General features: G+C 34.7%; 1 protein-coding gene across 2 annotated transcripts in view; it reads left to right on the top strand.

Moving 5' to 3' along the window:
- The window catches only part of heph (polypyrimidine tract-binding protein 1 heph), a 377,608-nt gene that overhangs the window by 173,009 nt on the left and 185,614 nt on the right, over nt 1–18,985 (top strand). The window contains exon 2 of one of the 2 annotated variants that reach the window (XM_018508371.1): nt 2,831–2,884. The exons of the other annotated variant lie outside the window; for it this stretch is intronic. Coding sequence (XP_018363873.1) covers nt 2,831–2,884 — 54 coding nt within the window. The remainder of the gene's footprint in view (nt 1–2,830; nt 2,885–18,985) is intronic. 2 annotated transcript variants of the gene reach the window in all.

Below are 18,985 nucleotides of genomic sequence, written 5' to 3'. Positions count from 1 at the left end.
GTTAATTAAAAAAATTTGTCGGTGATTTATAATCTGGATGAAAAATTATTTCAATAAGAACATGTTTTAAAAAACAATTAATATAAAGTGAGAGAGAACAATTTTATTTTAATTCTCTGTCTATAAAATTATATCGTTAAGTATTTTTTATTATATTATAATATTGACTTTATTGAATTATTTTATATGTGTATAAAATTATTTATTTTTATGGAAAGTATACTAGTTTCAGTCACTTTTAATAAAAAAAGCTATACATGTGATACAGCCATAAATCAAAAGTTATTTTATAAAATCCAAATACATGTTATAAACAGTTAAAAACTAATATTCTTGATATACCTACGTTACTTTATGACTGTTTAACCAGTACATTCTTAATGCATAGCAGAATGGAATTCTTGTGATGTTGTGCGTATTTGGAATTTACGAAGAAGTTTGGGAGATGCACGATGGAGTTCTTTTCTCATACACTCGTATAAGAGGTACATTCGCAACTTTCGCAATTACAGCGTAGGAAAAAGACCGAGTCGATCGAAATTGACGCAATGAGCTTCGGTCAGTCTCGTTTACGCTGTTTATTAATACGCGAAGGTCTCGATCAGCGATATCGATTAATATCGTCCTGTGCATATAATACGTAACGCGTATCATTAAAGATTTCTACGAGACCTGTTTCGTATTACGAATTGCGTGTGCACTTGCGAGAGCGTGTTCCGAATGACCGATATCGGAGCACACGGTTCCGCCTTGTCGATTCCGTGTCAAAGAGCATACATAAAGGCTCGCGTGGAGAAAAAAAAGTCAGCCAATCGTTGAAGTTGCGTGACAAAGGTGGTAAAACGCTATCGATCGCGTCCTCGGTATTTATGTAAACACGTGCCTGAACCACATCCAGTGGGATTTCTTTCTGTTCTGTTCTCTTTAGTTGCCCTTTTCAATAACACATTCCCGCGGAATTTTCTTCGTTATCGCGTTTATCGTTCGTGCACGTGGACGATCTTTATGATATCTGTGAAATCTCGTTCTGTTATTAACTATCAGAAAGTTCCGTACGCTATTTTTTTTTAGCGTTATAACTGGTACGCACGTGTGAGCTCGAAATTTGTTTAATATTTATTTTTACGTGGTCGTTACGTCATGCAATTTCTGCAAAATGTTTTTCAATCGCATAAATGTTATAAGAATTTTACGATATTTTTTTCATCATTCCATAGAACGAGGTGCACCATCTGTGCTACGATATTCTCATGCGATTTTAATGATAACAATTGATTGACGCATAGCATAACGGCAACACAAAAATAAATGTTAAAAAAGTATAACATGTATTATTCCTGCATTAAAAATGTCTGGTTTGCATTAATTAGAATTCTGATTGAAAATGGATGAATTAGAATTTTCTGATTAAACCTAGTAGAATTCTTATTGAGATAACCAGAATTCTTATTAATATCAGAATTTTCTAGCTCGTTCATTTTTAACCGGATATTCTTCTTAATGTATATGTATTATACTATATATAAATATTAGATAATTTATATGCATTATTGATTCATGAACATGCAAACAACGTGTAACGTGAGGCAAATTTTCCGCACGGCGACGGGAAATTAGGTTGTCCGCTACGATGCGATTCGAGCAAACTCACCATATGTGTGATTTGGTCGATAGGTTCGCTTGTCGACGTGTTAATCTGGCTATTAGGTGGCGCAGCCGAGATATCTCGCGAACTCAGACCATGTGTGCCAGATGGCACGATCGAGATAGCTCGCGCCGTGCATCTCACCAAGTGCATCATCGATATCTGCTCCGAGCTCGCGCTTTTGCTCCGTGAATTAAATCGCGGAAAAAGGAAGCCTTTAACTTGCGCGAGTAAAGATTGGAATGAGCCTGCAATATCCGGTGCTTCTTAAGAACGAAAGTTCGACATTAACGGGAAAAAAAAAAAAATAAATAAAATAAAAATTCTCCAACAGCTCTTGCACAATAATTCGATCAAGTGATCAATTAGATTTTATTTATCCGAATTATATCAAATACAGAGGTAAAAAAAAAGTACACTAGTGTGTGTACTTTTTTATTTTTGTACTTTCACACGAAAGAAACGATTTTGCTTATTTAAAAATTCAGCCAGCTACAAGTCTGAAAATGATTTTTTTTGGACTTTCAAAATAATTATGAAGAACGCTCAAACTGATTGTTAGAATATTAAATTACTAGAATATTTTTAAAACTTTTTGCAGCATTGGCATTATCTCGTTTGAGCATTCCTCATAATTCCGATAGTCTACTAAAATTATTTTCAGACCTGTATCTAGCTAAACTTTTAGATACTTTAGTAAAATCGTTTTTCCGTAGATATATGGATATTCTAACGTTTGAATAAAAAGTTTTTAAATTTCTTTCTGACATACACTAAAAAAAGAGTCTAGTTGCATTAATTGTAATTAGTTGAAAATAGACATGTCATAATTTTCGGGTTGAATATATTATAATTAAATTCTAGTTGAGATAAACAGAATTCTGATTTATATAATTAAAGAATCTTCAGACTTGTTTATTTTCAACTAGAATTCCAGTTAATGCAACCAGACTTTTTCCATCGTGTCGGGAAAAAATTTAAATTTTTTATGTAAACGTTGAAATATACAGGCACAAAAAGAATATTTTTGCTAAAGTGTCTAAAAATTTGTAGATATCAATTTTTGTCAGTATATAATAATTGAACACCATATGATATTCTTGATCACTTATCATTTATTCTAGATAAGCATCTTGAATCACCAATGTGACATTATTAACCCTTTGCTTTTTCTTTTGTTTCCAGGTGAGTGTCCAGGAATTCCAGTACGCACGCGGGACGGGCGCGTCCCTGACGATGGTAAGCCACAAAGCAATGTACATCGTCACTTTATCCGCGTATTATCACTACTTCCGCCGAAAGGCTCTTTCCCGGGACGATGTGGTTCGTGAAGGATATGGGAAGAGGTCCTAATATCTCGCAGGCACACATCCGTCTTAATTAACGTCGTGATACATCTCGACTACCGTCCGGGCTGCTGCCAAGCGGCATTCGGTTTAATATGCGCCAGCTTACTCCTAATAATCTCTCGCTGCATGATAAAAATTACCGTAGAAAATTAACTTGTTTCCTTTATTATTTCACATATTGGAAAAATGCCTTTCGTAAGCTATCATGAATAATATACATATAGACAAGATGGACAATAGGAGATTATGTTTTATTGCGTTTTATTTCAAAATAATACATAGACAAATGCTAATTAGATGTGCTTCTATCGTGTGTCACGTTATCCTCTTCTATTATCCTTGTAATTTGAACTTTGCAATTATCTTGTAATTTACGGCATTAATTATCGTGAAATATGTGCATCGCTTTATAAAATCTGACTAGCATGTTGTATGTGCAACATAAATTTCGTAATTTAGTAAATTTGACGTGGATTCGGTCGTGCAGCTCTTTACCACATTAAATATAAATGGCAATTCTGTTGGGACATATAATCGCACGTGAATCAATCATTTTAGCGTGATAATAAATGTTGGCGTCGATGTTTTACGTATTGAAAATAACAGTTAGTCAATGCCAATGTTTTCCATCGCTCATGCAGTCTGGTATATTAAGCTGATCTAATGCGTCAATGTATCGTAACTATAGCTCACTGCATTAATCCATTGATGTCATGATGCTTTTATTAAGCATGCTTCCAACGCTAACACGATGAATCGTCACTTGTGTACTCGTGCAATTTTCGTGAAACGCGGAAGATCCCACGGCGTTAATCAAATACGACGCGACGGCTTAATTAATTAAACTTTTATGGAAACAACCGTGTGCAAACAGCTAGTAAAGATCTGCTCCCGTTTTGCTTCGGCCTGGAAATATAATAGGTCTATAAAGATAGTCGTTGAATGAAAATAAAACGGTAGCCGAGTGTCAAGTTTGAGGCTCGTTCTTAGACATTTTCGAGCGCACGAGTGCACATGGCGGATGCAGTTTCGATTATACTGCGAGTAGATTCATTAGCTTTTATATCTACCGCGGATTTCGCATAACGATTTCGAATAAGTCTGAACATCCGTTAATATTTCATGGAATATCCGTGAAGAGAGAAAGTAAAGACTACTCTTACAAAAAATCGGTAGACATTGCGCAAGAATTGTATTGCGGTTGATTAATCCCTTTGTGGATGACCCCGTTTTAAATATCCTCTTTTATTATATTTTGTAAACTGCTTGCTCAATTTTGATGAAATTTGGTCTATGGATTAATTTGATAATGCTTTATTCAAATCTGAGGTAAAAAAAATCAGTACGTTGGATCCAATATGATGATCAGAATTTTAAAAAATCTAATTATTATAAATCTCGGGTTTAGGGAATTTTAATTGCGAATATAATAACATTAAGTTTACGGTTTCGATTTATTTGAAGCTTAGTGCTACGCAGATGATTAGAATTGATTTTTAAATTGACTTTCAAACTTTGATTATGAACTCTGTGATACCTCATTCTCCTTCATTGAAGGTTACTGTCCTTTTGAAATTCGACATTTTCAGAGTAAACTCAACGATGCCAACAAATTCTAAAATTGCGAGAGAGGTTTTATGATAATCAGATTATTTTTTTTTTTTTTAATTTAAATTTTAGTATTTTTTGCGGCCAGAATTGAATTCAGCAATCCCAAAACCCTTTAGAAAATAAAATCTTTTTACGTTTCTTTATTAGAAGACTTTTTAAGAGTTAAACCAGGCCCAATGATAAAAACGAACTCGTGACACGATAATGATGCACCATGAGACGACTATAACTACTAGCTGTTTCTGGGAGAAAAATCGAGATCCCCTATTCGATTGCCTGTCTACCTATTTACCGTTTACCGTCGTTTCCGGCCGTCCTTACCGGCGTGAAATAAGAGACGTCTCGTAAGCGACAGTGACGAATGTGTTAGTATATTGTCAGTCCAGTCGTCAGGGATGTTACATGAGAACACGTAACGCACGAAAGAGCGTCGCAAGGAGGTTGAAACAGGCTTGGAACGACGGTTTACGGAAATATGACGTACACGTCAAACAAATTGTATGGAATTCACGTTAATAATATTAGAATGAAAAGCTTTTCCGATGTGATGTGTGAATTTATCTCTTTCTTTTCTATCTGTTTCTTCGATACCTCGAAATAGACCACTAATGCGAATTTCTCTCTCTCTCCCTTTTCCCTTTTGTTCCCTCCCTTCCCTCTTTTTTCTCTTTTTTTTTTGATAGTATTTTCTGTATTCGTTACAATGAAATACTTTACCAACACGTGTAAATATTGCCTTCGTCCACTCTGGTGTAATGTTTATGCATGTTTGAACAACAACAAATTGAAAGGGAAATAGAATGGACCGCTTTTATTTCGAGTCGAATGTTACGACAGGATTTGTTATTAACCACGCATCGATTGCTGTCGCGCGTCGTTTTCAATCGTGCGCGCGATCATAAAAGGGTTTGATCGTTCAGTTCTTTATACCGCGTTTTATTCGAACAAATCAACTCCTCTCATGCGTCACGGACGCTGATTCGAAAGCATGATCCGAAAGAGAATATAATATAGGGATGCAAAAGTGACAGTAAACCGAGATGCGCCGTCGGAGATGAGCGGCTGCCATTTTAGCATTCAGAGGCTCCTAATAATAATGCTTCTCAGATCCGTCTCGTTCCAGACGGTTTCATGTTTTCACCGTATCATTGTGTACACGGTACATTGCACAATGGACTTAACGATCGCGATTGTTTCAAAATGCAGCGTGCTCCGACTTACGACCCGCATTGGCAAATGCGAACGCAACGCGGGGTCGCCATGACGCATTGGCTTATCTTTATTCCGCACGTAAACCTGCAGGGGCAACGGGTCTTATCAGTGTACAAGCCTCCAGGTATCGTTAGAGCGCGACACGCTCCCGGCATGCCGACGAACAAGCTGACCATTAGCATTTATTTCCTCGTTACGGGATCCGCTCTTTTCCCATCTCATTACCGGAAGTTCCTCCGTGTTTCGCGAGTAACTCCGAGCGTCTTTTACCTCCGGCACTGCGGTTTCACGCGTCTTGTATCCGCTCATGAATATTTTCTTGTCTCATTTTGTTAATGCTATCATATTTTGTATCATTGATTCTCTGCTGCATATTTACTTAAAGAGAGAAAAGTCTGTGCGCGGAAAGAACAAGTTTGCTAAAATATCTAAAAATAGATATACGGATCTCTGAAAATAATTTTGTTAAACTACGATAATTATGTAGGAAACTCTCAAACATGATGAGCAATGCTGCAAAAGTTTTGATATTTTAGTAAGCTCGAGCGTCTTTTCTATGTAATTATTTTATTAGTTTAATAAAATTACTTTCAGATTTGTATATTTAGCTAAATTTTTTAATACTTCAGCAAATCCATCTTTCTTTACGTTTTTCACAAGCTATGTAAATATGGAATCCGTGGAATTGATCATAGTGATAATGATACATATTTCAGTGCATATTACAAATGAAGGGATTAACACCTCAAATTTAGCATACTAACAGTAATTATTCGCTAATATGAATCATTAATAATACTGGTTAAAATCGGGATTCGATCGTGAGTAATCTGAATTAATGTTTCCAGTTGACAGCGATATGCTTGCACAATATCCTGATGAAATATTCACTGGGTAACCTCTGCAGCACTTAAAATTCATATCTGGTCCATAATGCCGCAGAATGACTGTTTCTCTCTCATCTTCGGATGATTTCCTGCGTGAAAACGCTTCTTCGCGAAGTGTTTCCTCTGTGAAGCCAAGACCTTCTCTCGAGGCTTTCGCCTTTGTGTCACAAGCTTACGTTATTCGCCAGGACATCAAAGCGTACGCGAAGCATGGCGGTTTCTCGCCCTTGCGATTTTCTGGACGGCAAATTTCCGAGAACGTGACGTACGTGAAAACCGTTTCTCCGCGAATCCTCGGCTTGACATTTCCGGCCTATAGCCCTTTAACCAACTCGCTACTACCAGCATGTGAGTGACTTTAAAGGGCTGAGAAAATACCATAATGTTGTTAGATGTTTTACATTTAGATTGTAGCTAGCCTTTATATATAAATATATATGTAGTTTTATTATATTTTATAATTATTCGTACTTTTATCTTTATTATAAGTAATTCTTTACAACGTGAGAATTTATTCGAAGAAAATTAAATATTATGCATTAGATTTTTTTAAAAAACATATATTTTGACCAAAAGTGTCTTACTGCGCCTACTTTGGTTCGGAAAATTCGGAATAACAAACAAACATGTTTAAATTGTTTCATTCTTATCTATCTTGTATTTGTTATAAATGTTATATTAAAAAAAGAAAATACACATTAACTTATCTAAATTTGCATTAGACAACAAGTCTAGTTAAAGCTTCTTGGCTAAAGATGTCTTAATCACTATTCACTTCGCAGTTTAGTTCGGAATGATAACCAAGCCGGTATGAATTTTATTTTATTTTTAGTTTTTGATTTATTTCGATCATTGTTTTGTCTACGTTAATGACTAAAAATATAAAACATTTATAACTTTGAGATGTGTGAAAATAAATTTCTCAAAATATTGAAGCATTTATATCTTTGCTTTTCAAATAATTTTTGAAATAAAAAAATCATAAATTTTTACGAATAACTTAAATCTTTTTCTTTTCGATGCTAAAAAATGTGGGAACTAAATGTTTACCAACGATTATACTTTTCTTCAATTTAAAAAAATTAATATTTGCACTTATGCGTGGCCGAATCACTCAGCCTAAGTTGGCCACCCTCGTTGGAATATCTTGGAGGCAGAATGTCGCTATGATAGATTACTTTTACTCGCGCACCGGCTTTCGCCGTCATTGAGCGGTTCAGCCGCGAATACGTCACTCCGTCGCGAAAATAGATTCCGCGCGATTCACAGCACGGAAATACCATTCGTTCGTTGGCATCGGAAGTGCATTGGAAGCATCGGAAGCTTGGAGCGAAAAGTGGAAATCGGGTGCTATCGTCATATAAGTATCGTACATACACGGACATAGAAGCAGATGCTGAAAGTACTCGGTGGTAGTACTGAAAAGCATTAATAAAACTGTTTTTGGAATTATTTGGGGAAACATTTTTTTTTTTAATATATATGAAGCTTTTTAAATTAAAGAAGCATTATATGCAAAAACAGATTGAGAGTGAATTTCAGTATGAATCAGACAATAATTAAAATTCTGAGATAAAAAAAAGTACTACGTCTACGACGTTAAAACTTTGAAGATGCTGCCAAAGTTTTGCAATTGCATTTTGCCAAAAAGAAAGAGAGGGAGAGAGAGAGAGAGAGCTCGTCTCCCTCAATTTAACGAAAGACTTAACTCTAAACCTGGTTTTCGTATCGGCATTTCTACTGGCACCTCGTATGTGTGCACGTGTGTCACCTTGAGTCTCCTTCGTGTCTCGTCAGTGAGTGGAGTGACTCGATCTTTCAAGCAGCACGACTCAATTACCATCTCTGTGACGCGTGAAAATAGCTTGTTCCTCCCCCTTTCCTCATCCTTCTGTTCCGGCTCGCTTTTCCACGTAAAACCACGAGAACAGTCTATTACACCCGTTGCATTTACTGGAAGTGCTCGTCGATTCGCATTTTTACTATCAAACAGTAATCAAAGCCCTTATCACTTCTCACACCTGATAGTTCGCTCGGTTTTCTCTTTTGTAAATTAATTGTGATTTACGATTATTGTTTGATACTCTTTTATAAGAGAGGAACACGCGGAACATTGATTAATGCTTTTTTCTTTGCGACGTAAAGTATCAACATTTGATTCATTACTTTTGTAAATAATTTCACAGCAGTGTGAATTATTTGTGCTATATGGCTGTTCTCCTTTTTTAATGCAAATTAACATAAATTATTACATATTTTGCATTAATGTATTGCGACTAAACTATGAGTCAGAAACAAATATTTTTTACTATGTATATGTATATATATATATACATCTTAGCTAAATTAAATTTACTGTACAAAAAGTGGTTTCCTATCCTTTTTTTGCATTGTTCAGAGTAAATCCTCATTAATTTCATTTTAAGGAAGAAGGAAAAATAAGACAAGGACGCGTTAGATTAATTGCGAGACGCGCCGGGGAAAACAGTACTTACGGCTGTCTGCTAGAAAAGGTCATCGCGTGTTTTTTTTTTCCCGTCGAGACAACCATTGTACTTCTTCAGATGCGCTCCATAAATGGGATATTGTCGCGAGAAGGACGTCATAAAACGGTCGCTGCGTAAAGTCTACTACTCATCGTGGCACGCCGCACTTCCGTGACATAAAATCCGATGATAACCCTTGTCCGCACATGTATAAGCCATTTGACAGTCTGCTGTCTTCCGGGCGTTGTTGACGATGCCGATAAAATGAAATTCCTGATGAGAGTCGAATCGACACTCAGTATCGCAAAAAGTTATGCGTTTTATATGTCGCAATGCTAATAAGGTTTTAATTCTTTTATTCTTGTAGCTAATACCATATATTTTACAAGTTTGCATTTCTTTTTCGTAAAACCAAACTCGAATTAAATGATACAATTATAATTTTTGTTTGTTTCAACGCGTATCAACCTAAAAATCACAATTGCCTTTTTCGGTCGTGAATTTCTTTAATCCTAGAATGCGATATTTTGTACGTACAGGTGAATGAGGCCAATAAACGCTTGTACCTTCAGTGATAAAAAGGTTCAATCTGCCATGCTAAAAATTAAGACATCCGGAGACAAGCTTTTAAAAATTCTATGAGTTTTTTTTACACGTAAAGAGCGATTTTGCTGAAGTATTTAAAAATATAGCTATAGATATTAATATAGATATAGATCTAAAAATAATTTTGTTGAACCATCAAAATATTTATGTACGATGCTCAAATTAATTACTGGAATATCGAACCTTTTTAAGGTATTGTTCATCATACTTGAGATTTCTACATAAATATTTTTGTGGTTCAACAACATTATTTTCAGTTCTGTACTTAGCTTCACTTTTAGGTACTTGAACAAAGTCGTTCTTTCGTGTATGTGTTAATTAATTTTGACTTCCTGCTGAGTTTATAATGGAGTTTATAATTGTTTATAACACACACGGAGAGAATTTTTTCTTAGAATTTACCCTGAAAATATGACAGCTGTGGGACAACATTGTATTTCGAAGAATTTTAATATAAATCTTTCTCATTCATTAATAAAACTACAATAAAGTATAAAATAAGTTTGATCAATTTTACTGAAGTGGTAAAAATCTTTAAAATATTGTATTGTACCACAACCATATTTTCAGGGTAAATTTTAAAAGAAAATTCTCTCCGTGTGTAGTTTATAATGGAGAGTAATTAAATGATTTCAATTTTTAAGCAGTTTTGTGGTATTATATATTGTATTAGTATATATTTTATTTAAGTAATATGACGAGGCACACCATTGGATCATATCATTTCAAAATTGAATTTGACAGTGCCCTCCTTCTTTTTCTTTCTTTCTTTTTAAGTTAATAATTAGGTTATTTGTGTTTGGAAACGTTATAAATACATAAGAGTTATAAATATAAATCATATAACTATTTTCATTAAAAGTGTAAAATACGTGAAAAGCCTGTGTTAACATTAATTAAGGTTGGTCTATTTTCTTATAAAATTCACGTATCAATAGTAATATTGTATTACTCGATAGTATTCTGGATTTCAATCTGAATCAACCTCTATTCGCTCGCCGTTATTACATGACTAGATGGCGATAAAATTTCTGCTTATATTATTCGCGAAATATTGCGGTTCATCAGTAGGATTTGACTTCTCATTTTCAAGAGAAACACGCTTAACATGTAGCGCACGTGCGCTTCACGAGACAAGGATCGTGCCATGGAAAGAGTTACGCACATCCGGTACATCGTATCTCGAAGTTCGGGGTAAATCCGGTATTGTAGGATCGAACTACGCGGTATTGCGCGCCGATCGAGACAGATAAAGTGAATTTCTCGGGGTTAGAGGGCACGGCGGTGTAGAGGCGGATAGAAGGACTGGGCGAGAGAGAGAGAGGAGGGAATGAGGGAAGGGCGGCTGGGCGCCGATCGAGGCTCGAACACGTAACCGCCGTGTTATCTATTAGCTCTCCGCGTGATAAACGATTCGCTTCCTTCCACGCGAACTTCGCACGTAAATCGCCTGGAAAAGGATAAGCCCCGCACATGGAGCGCGCCCAGTATACCCTCGCTCTGACCCCGCTCCGTCGATTTCCCGATCTGCTTTTTTAAACGCCGTACTCTTTTTTTTTTTTAACTTCGCTCTACCGAATCTCACCAACGTGTGATGAGTGTACGTATGTATGTATGTGTGCTCTCTTTCTCATTTTTTCTCTAAAGTTTATCTGCCTATCCGAAGTAGAAGCAGTAGAAATACATAATACACATATCTACATTTATACACGTGGTTTGTGCTTTTTGTGTTAGGTTATATGTTACTGCAGTTGTGATATATGAAAAAAATATAATTTTATGTTAATCGACGAATATATATATACTTAATTATCTTTATAATTATTTTCATGAATTATGTATTTATAATAAAAATACTAGTTGAGAGATGGCTGCAAGAATGATTCGGAATATTCGTATTTATAATTTCTGAGGACATATAAGCTAGGATTTACATTAAAACAATATAGAAGGTGTTTATTGTATATAGGATAATTCTGGTGAGCATAAGCCGTGTCGAATTTACTCTCTCGTTTTCGCATACGCAATGTTCGTTTTTGTGGAAAGATCGCGTGTGGATCCTTGTTTGAAGAGGGGATAAAAGATGAAGGGCGATTCCTTAAGTTTTCGCTTCAAAGAAGATCAAAAGTACGTCGGTGACGGCAATCCACTTCCGGTTTAATTTAGTAAATCGATTGACCAGCCAAAGGAATGAGTTCCTAAGTAGCTGGGCAATAAATATATCCGTTTATAGGCATCTAGAGGAGTTTTGCAAATCGTCAGAGACTCCGAACTTCCGGCGAAGTTCAATGAAATAGAACTTGGCGTTCGTCCCCGAGGATACCTCGGTATACTACGTCGCTGTCCTCGTCAACGAGAGAGGGCGAAAGAGAGAAACGAAAGGGCTAGAAACGTGGAGAAGGAAAGACAGGGGGATATCAAGGTCGATGAACAACTCTGGGGATAGCTCGTGGTGTTTATAACTCTTAGGTCCTTCATAATTTTCCAATATTACTAGAGTGCTCGGAACTCACTAATATTACCGTCTTCTTATGCAAGTTGCTCTTGATCTCCTTTCGGTATATTTAACGGATAACGTGTTTGCGATACTAATTTAATTATAATAAGTAATAATGTAATATTATATAATTATATAATTACACTAATTATAAATATATTTCATAATTATTATTAATTATAATATCGCTCCTTTATTTCAAAAGTGATAACTAAAAAATGAAATAACTAAAAAAATTTCGAGTTATTACTGTGAACGAGTTTATTAAATAAAAAGGAGAGTTTTCTATAGGGAACATTTTGAGTTAAGATGATTTTGGTGATTAAAATTTGAAGAAGAAAATTTGTTTTATCTTGAATTTAGTCATTTTACCTGATCAAAAACTGTTGATTATGTTTTCATTTACTTATCGCTTTTGATAAATTATTCCGGATTTGTTATAATTTTTTTTTGTAAAATATCAAAAGCACAACTCAAAAAGAATGGCTTCCTTAAGGGGAGGTTTTAATCTAGAGGTTCAAAATTTATGTATTTTTTACCAATTTTTTTGGTATAAAGGGAAGGAAAGAGATATCGAAATAATGCTTTTTGCATTATGTTTTTTATATTCCATCAGAGCTTACATCGGTTGTTCGGATACACAGAATATTTTTTGTTTTCGTGTGAATGTAAAACGAATAAAATAAACGTTTCGACCCTTCAATTCGGGTCCTTATCAATATAAAATATAAATCGAAATTACATAAGTAACGCAAATTGCAAGATGGTGATTCCCGACAATTTAGCTCATTCTTCTTTATCCAAATGCCAAATTAGCTATATGTAATGAATAGCCAAATGATTATCAAAAATATTAACTTATAAAATAATAACATAAAAACTTTATGTATATAAGTTAATTAATAATAAAACGTTTATTTTATTCGTTTTGTTGTAATTAAAGAAAATAAAGTTTTCTGTGCATCCGAACAGCCGATGTAGGCTCTGATGGGTTTATTTTTTAATTTATATTTATATTTTTCACTGATAAATTCTTTCGAGCCTTATTTTATATATTTGTCTTTTGTATTTCAACATACAAAAAAATTTTTTTTATATTTTTAGAAATGTAGAAAATGGCTTATATGTAGCCTACGGGTGCATCAGAGCGTGCAGCGCATACGTGGCCAATTGGCAGGAAATCTCGACTGTCGACAGTTTATCTGAGACAAAAAATCAATGAAATTATTAAAATATACCTATATTAAATTTGTGGGGCCATGAACTTCATTTCATTTAAAAAATTTGAAAATTTACAGAATGGCAACCATTTGAAATTAAGTGTCAATTTTCACGAACATTCTTCATTTTTAACCTGTTCAAAGAAATATTTATTTTGGAAAATTTATGACATTTCTAAGAGTTCATGGCCTCATAAAAATTGTCTATTTTACGTGGGGAAAAACTTCATGTCAATTAGATGATTGGTTGAAGCTGTACATTTTCCGCCAGTTTGAAAAACGTTAATTCGAAAAAAACGCGTTTAAAGTTTTACTTTATGATAACAATATTTACCTTTTGTTAACAATATTTTGCAACTTAATTTAATCAGTGATTTCTGGCCTATAAGTCAATTTCTTCTCATGTTCGAAGAATAAATTTTGCTGCATTTGAGCCCTTCTTTCGATTCTTGCTTGTTTTGCGCGTAATATCATTGAGCTCACTTGATTTTTGATGCAAAATCCAGTTCAAGTCATAAATTACTTTAAAATTTTGAATATTGCAAAGTCCTTTTACAGGCATATTCTACACACTTGAGATGCAAAAAATAAAAAAAAATCGATTTTTTTGATCCTCCAAAGTAGAACCTCCCTTTAAGAGTTGTAAAACGAAAATGACAAAATAACATTCGATCATATTACAAGTATATTTTTTTTGCCAACAATATTATTTAATTAATCCTTTTTCTGTCTGTTTAAGAAATAATTTTTTTGTTCTGGGTAACTTAATTTGTTGAGTTGTATCACTTTTGAAGTAAGGGAGCGATATATATAAATATTCTTGGAGAAGTGCCGTTATAGTTTCCTTCTCGCGACCAGAGGGTTGCCCTATTATTAAATGCGGAAGTCTGCTTAAAGTGCACTTCCTGTGCAGCCCCGCACCTGCCTGGCTGTAGTTAATAGAAATTTCTGAGCGTCTCGTGTAAAATTCATTTTTGCGGCCAATTGGTAAAGCAGCTTTCGTCAGCTTATAATCCATACTCGTCCGCGTGCAGCTCGTTTATGACGATAAATCTTTTATCGTGCGTCAGTACATATTTGGAATGCTTATACATTATATACAGATGTTCGTGACACATGTACATAATACATTGTATTAGTGAAAGCGAAACACAATAATTATTATCAAAGTACGAACTTAACATTGGTATTATAAAATAAAATATATATATATATATAAATCATACATATTCGCGAAAGAAATAGATACGTAGGAAGAAATAGAAATAGATGAAATATGAACTTATAGAAATGACGTGATATAATTATTCTATGGTACATTATATCGTTGCGAGAAGATAGATTATTCCGAAAGAAAGTTATTCTTACCAGAATCACTTTCTGACGAAGAAGAAATCGTTAATTTTTTTTACTATCTTCAATTATCGAATGTCTTATATTTACAAGGTATCATCACACCCCCGATTTTCCGCGCGGCAGATTGGAGAGGATCATGGAGATTAGATTTGAGGGGTCGAGTTCTCCATTTAGAGAAGGGTTCGAACCGACGAAAAGGGTCACCGAACGACCCTTAAGACATGTACTTTGCTACACGTTGCAACCCTCTCGTCGCGCGGAAGGTATTTATCATCCGAGGAAGATAAAAGTTATTTTGCGACGAGCACGCTCCTTCCTCCACACTCTATCGGCATTGTCCGCCCCCGTGCACTTTAACTCTAACTTCGAAAGTAATCGGTGCAGCGATCTTTACCTCCTTAAAATAAACCTTCGATCTTTTCACGCTAGAACTCTCTTCTGCGAAATAGATCTCTCTTGCTTGGCAAACAAGGATGTGAGACGAGGAATCGTATGAAACATTCATGTTTAGAGGTTGTTCCGAAAATGTAGTAAATTCGTAACGCAATTGTTATTCTTGGAAGAGCATCGTGATACTTTTCTAGTAAAAATGTAGCCCAAGGCTTCTATTTGTTTCTTCTGATTTTTAATATTGAATAAAGTTGAAAATAGCACTCTGTTTTAGAAAATTCGCACGATAAATATGTATCGTGAGAAACAAATAAAAAAAACCAAATTCTTTGTTATCGACATGTTTCAAAATTTCAGTTCAGGTGTCGGCCGTTATGACGGATGCTTGGCGCGGACGAGAATCCTAATCTGGTTTCCTCTCGTTCTGCCTCTATGCCTTTGGCATTCACACTTTCGCCAGGCACGAGGTATGCCCCAAAAAGATAACCGTGCATAGTCAGTTTCTGGTTAACTATAGACGCCGTGCAAATGGAGCTAGTGCGGTGTTATAACTCCGTTAGATAAGGAGACAATGATACAGAAAGTCGAAGTGTAAGTGCTTTAAAATGTGCATATAATTTAATGTAGAAACATATTAGAATAGAACCGTATTATATAATACAGAACATATACTGGAAAAAGAGTTCGGTTTAATTGAAATTCTCGGTAAAGATGAATAAATTAAAATTTTCTAGTTGAACCTATGTATTATTATAATTCTAGTTCTAGTTCCTTGAAAGAACTATTCTAATCGATATATAATTAGAATCTTCTGGTTCATTTACTTTCAATCAGAAATTTTTCTCAATATATTAGAATAAGAACTAGACACCAGATTGATGAGAAATATAAGCCAAGCAAGCGTTCTGTTGATATATCAATTTTATTACAATATTTACGAGCCGTAAATAGTGCGACGAGTCTTAACACTCACCAACACAAGTAACAGACCTTCTACAATAAGCCATTATTTATAAAGTTTTAAGTCTTAAGCCGTAAGAAATTGAACAATTATAGTCGAATGTGAGAAGAATCGACTATGATTGGTCGAGTTCTTACCATTTAAGGCTTAACAAGCTTATTATGTAATGGCTTATTGTAGAAAGAGCCTCTAATACTCACCGTTAAAACAAGAAATGAAAATGACAAAATGATGTTAAAAAAATTGTGGAGACGCGCGAAAGAAAAGTTGTCGCAATTATCGTTATTCAAAATCACGTGCTTTGAAATGGGTCAAATGGCTCCTCTCCATTAACCTTGATGATGTCATTTGCAAAGCGTTTTTAAACGGTAATGAAAGCAGGCCCATCTGTTAATTGCGACAGCCGTAAAATAGCAAGCGAAGCTTGTTGCGATGACATTAGACACCTTAATGAGTGTTCTCACTACATTGAGAGATCTTACCGCGACTTAAACTCCAATATTCTGTGCGATTTTTTGTTATCAAAGAATAAATGCAACTATTTATGACTTCGCACAATGGAATTTAATAAGACGTGAAATTTTGCACTTTCCGTTTTCAACAACTTGAGTCTTTGAGCTTCAGTGCATATTTTTGTATTGTTCCGGATTGTATAAAAATCTGAAAATAATTCTTGTGAAAGCTTCAACGACGAGTTTTTACTATCCTTTACATATTTAAACATGTAATGTTCTAGTTATTAGAAAAAAGTACACTGTGCAGAAATAAGAACTTCTAGAAAGAACTCGGATTGTATTTATTTTTTATACTTTAACATTGATGCAGATAATAATAACTTTTTCACCATGTTGGCTAATATTAATACCAACACAATGAGAATTGTATAAACACCGCTGTTCTTTATACTGATATTTTTCAGAGATATTTTTTATATTTAAATTTATCTACCAGAATTCACAAAATCAAAATATTGATCGAGCCTTCAAAGTCAAACTTGACCAGCGGAATTTAGACAAATATTCGGATTAGATACATTCATATTTGCAACTGTTGCTATCTGAAAAATATTAAAGCCGTACGTGTCAGTCACAGATTTTTCGATAAAATTGATTTTTGATTATTTATCGTAACTTTTTAATATTAAACGCCAATTTTTAATATTAAACCGAGTATTAAACGTTCCAAGAATTTTAATCGTATAGTTTTACTATTTTTGTATATTGTCTTTGTCACTCGTCAATATTATAGCTGTTAGCTAGCTTTGGTTGATTTACACTTGTAAGTATAGAAATCGATTTGTCCAACGAATTACCACTTCTATATTTATTCAATCTGATTTGAAGGATATCTCAATTTGAGTTCATTCGTCTTTCAGAGATGCCATTACAGTTACCAGTTAGTTATTCTTGTTTCTCTTCAATTTCAGCGGCATAAAAGTTCTGCAGCATTCTGCAAATCGCTCGTAAATCTCTACTTCAACGGACGTCCCGATCCTTTACGCAACACACTTGTTGCCTTATGCAGGCGATATCATACTAGATTCAGTGTGATGCTGTTTTCTGATAGCAAGAATATTAAATATTAACTGTGTAATGTAGAATATGTATATAACTTTTGTGTACTTATGATTCGCGATATCATCTGTAAATTTTTCTATGAGCTTTTGCATATTGTTCTTGAAATAAAACCTATGACAAATTTGTGAGAAATTTTTATAATCGATATTTCATTTAGGATTAGATTTTAATAAGGATATAAGTATGTTATTTATCTCTATTATTAAAAAAAAGTTTTGTTGTTGGAGTGTTGCAATTTAATAAATTTTTTGTATAATATAAAGAAAATCCATCAAATTACTGCGCAGGAAGAGATGATTTTTAATCTTTTACGATGGCATTTAAAAATCTCCGATTTGTTAGGCAAATAAACAATTTGCATGCCGTGGTAATTCTTTCTAAAATAGGTACGTACTACCCACGTTTGTTGCCCACAGGCGACATTTAACTTTTAAAGGAAGTAAATCTTTGAGCTGCCACGCAGGATTTAATTTTGATTGGATGGAGAAACGAGATGTAAAGATAAAGTTTCGCGATGTGCAATGTACCAATGATTCACGTAGGCGTATGAATTACTATGGTAATACGCCGCCTAAAGAATACTCGCGATCATACATGCGATTACTGCATACAATAAATGCTAGAAGATTCTAGGCGTTTTCTTTGGGAGGGAAACGTTGCAGGAAATAGGGGATATATTATTATTAAGGAATAAAAAATAATCAGGAGAGATTACCATCGAGGGAACGACACGCAAAGTGGTACGCGTCCCACACAATAATCCCGCATCCGGTTATTTCCGCGCCGCGTTACGTTAGATTAATTAAATCCCCACGATTAATTGGCATTCATCTATACATTTGGATGCGTATAATAAAATTTACCGGCGCTATGAATCTTCCCGTTGTTGTTCGCGTAATTGCACGTTTGCTCCTCGCGGAATAATGTTTCGTCGATCGCCGGTGCAGAAATTTATCGCGTTAAGGAAATTTTCCCCGGAATGGCGGTCGTTTACAAGACGGACACGCGGCGATGAAAGCGCATAAATAGCGCATAAATCCTGTGTATTTGATTTTCCAAATCGGTTGTTATTAACAAATGGGAGGGCTGAATGATAACCTACTCAGCTAGCCCCCATAAAAAAAAATTTTTTTTAACTAAACGAAATGGGCGCACAAAAATTTTTTTTGCGGATTTTGGGAGCGCATA

The sequence above is a fragment of the Trachymyrmex cornetzi genome, unplaced genomic scaffold (assembly GCF_001594075.2).
Source record: "Trachymyrmex cornetzi isolate Tcor2-1 unplaced genomic scaffold, Tcor1.1 scaffold26, whole genome shotgun sequence".
In the NCBI taxonomy this organism is placed as follows: Eukaryota; Metazoa; Arthropoda; class Insecta; order Hymenoptera; family Formicidae; genus Trachymyrmex; species Trachymyrmex cornetzi.
Note: the sequence above shows the minus strand (reverse complement) of the source record. Positions and strands in the feature narration are given on the sequence as shown.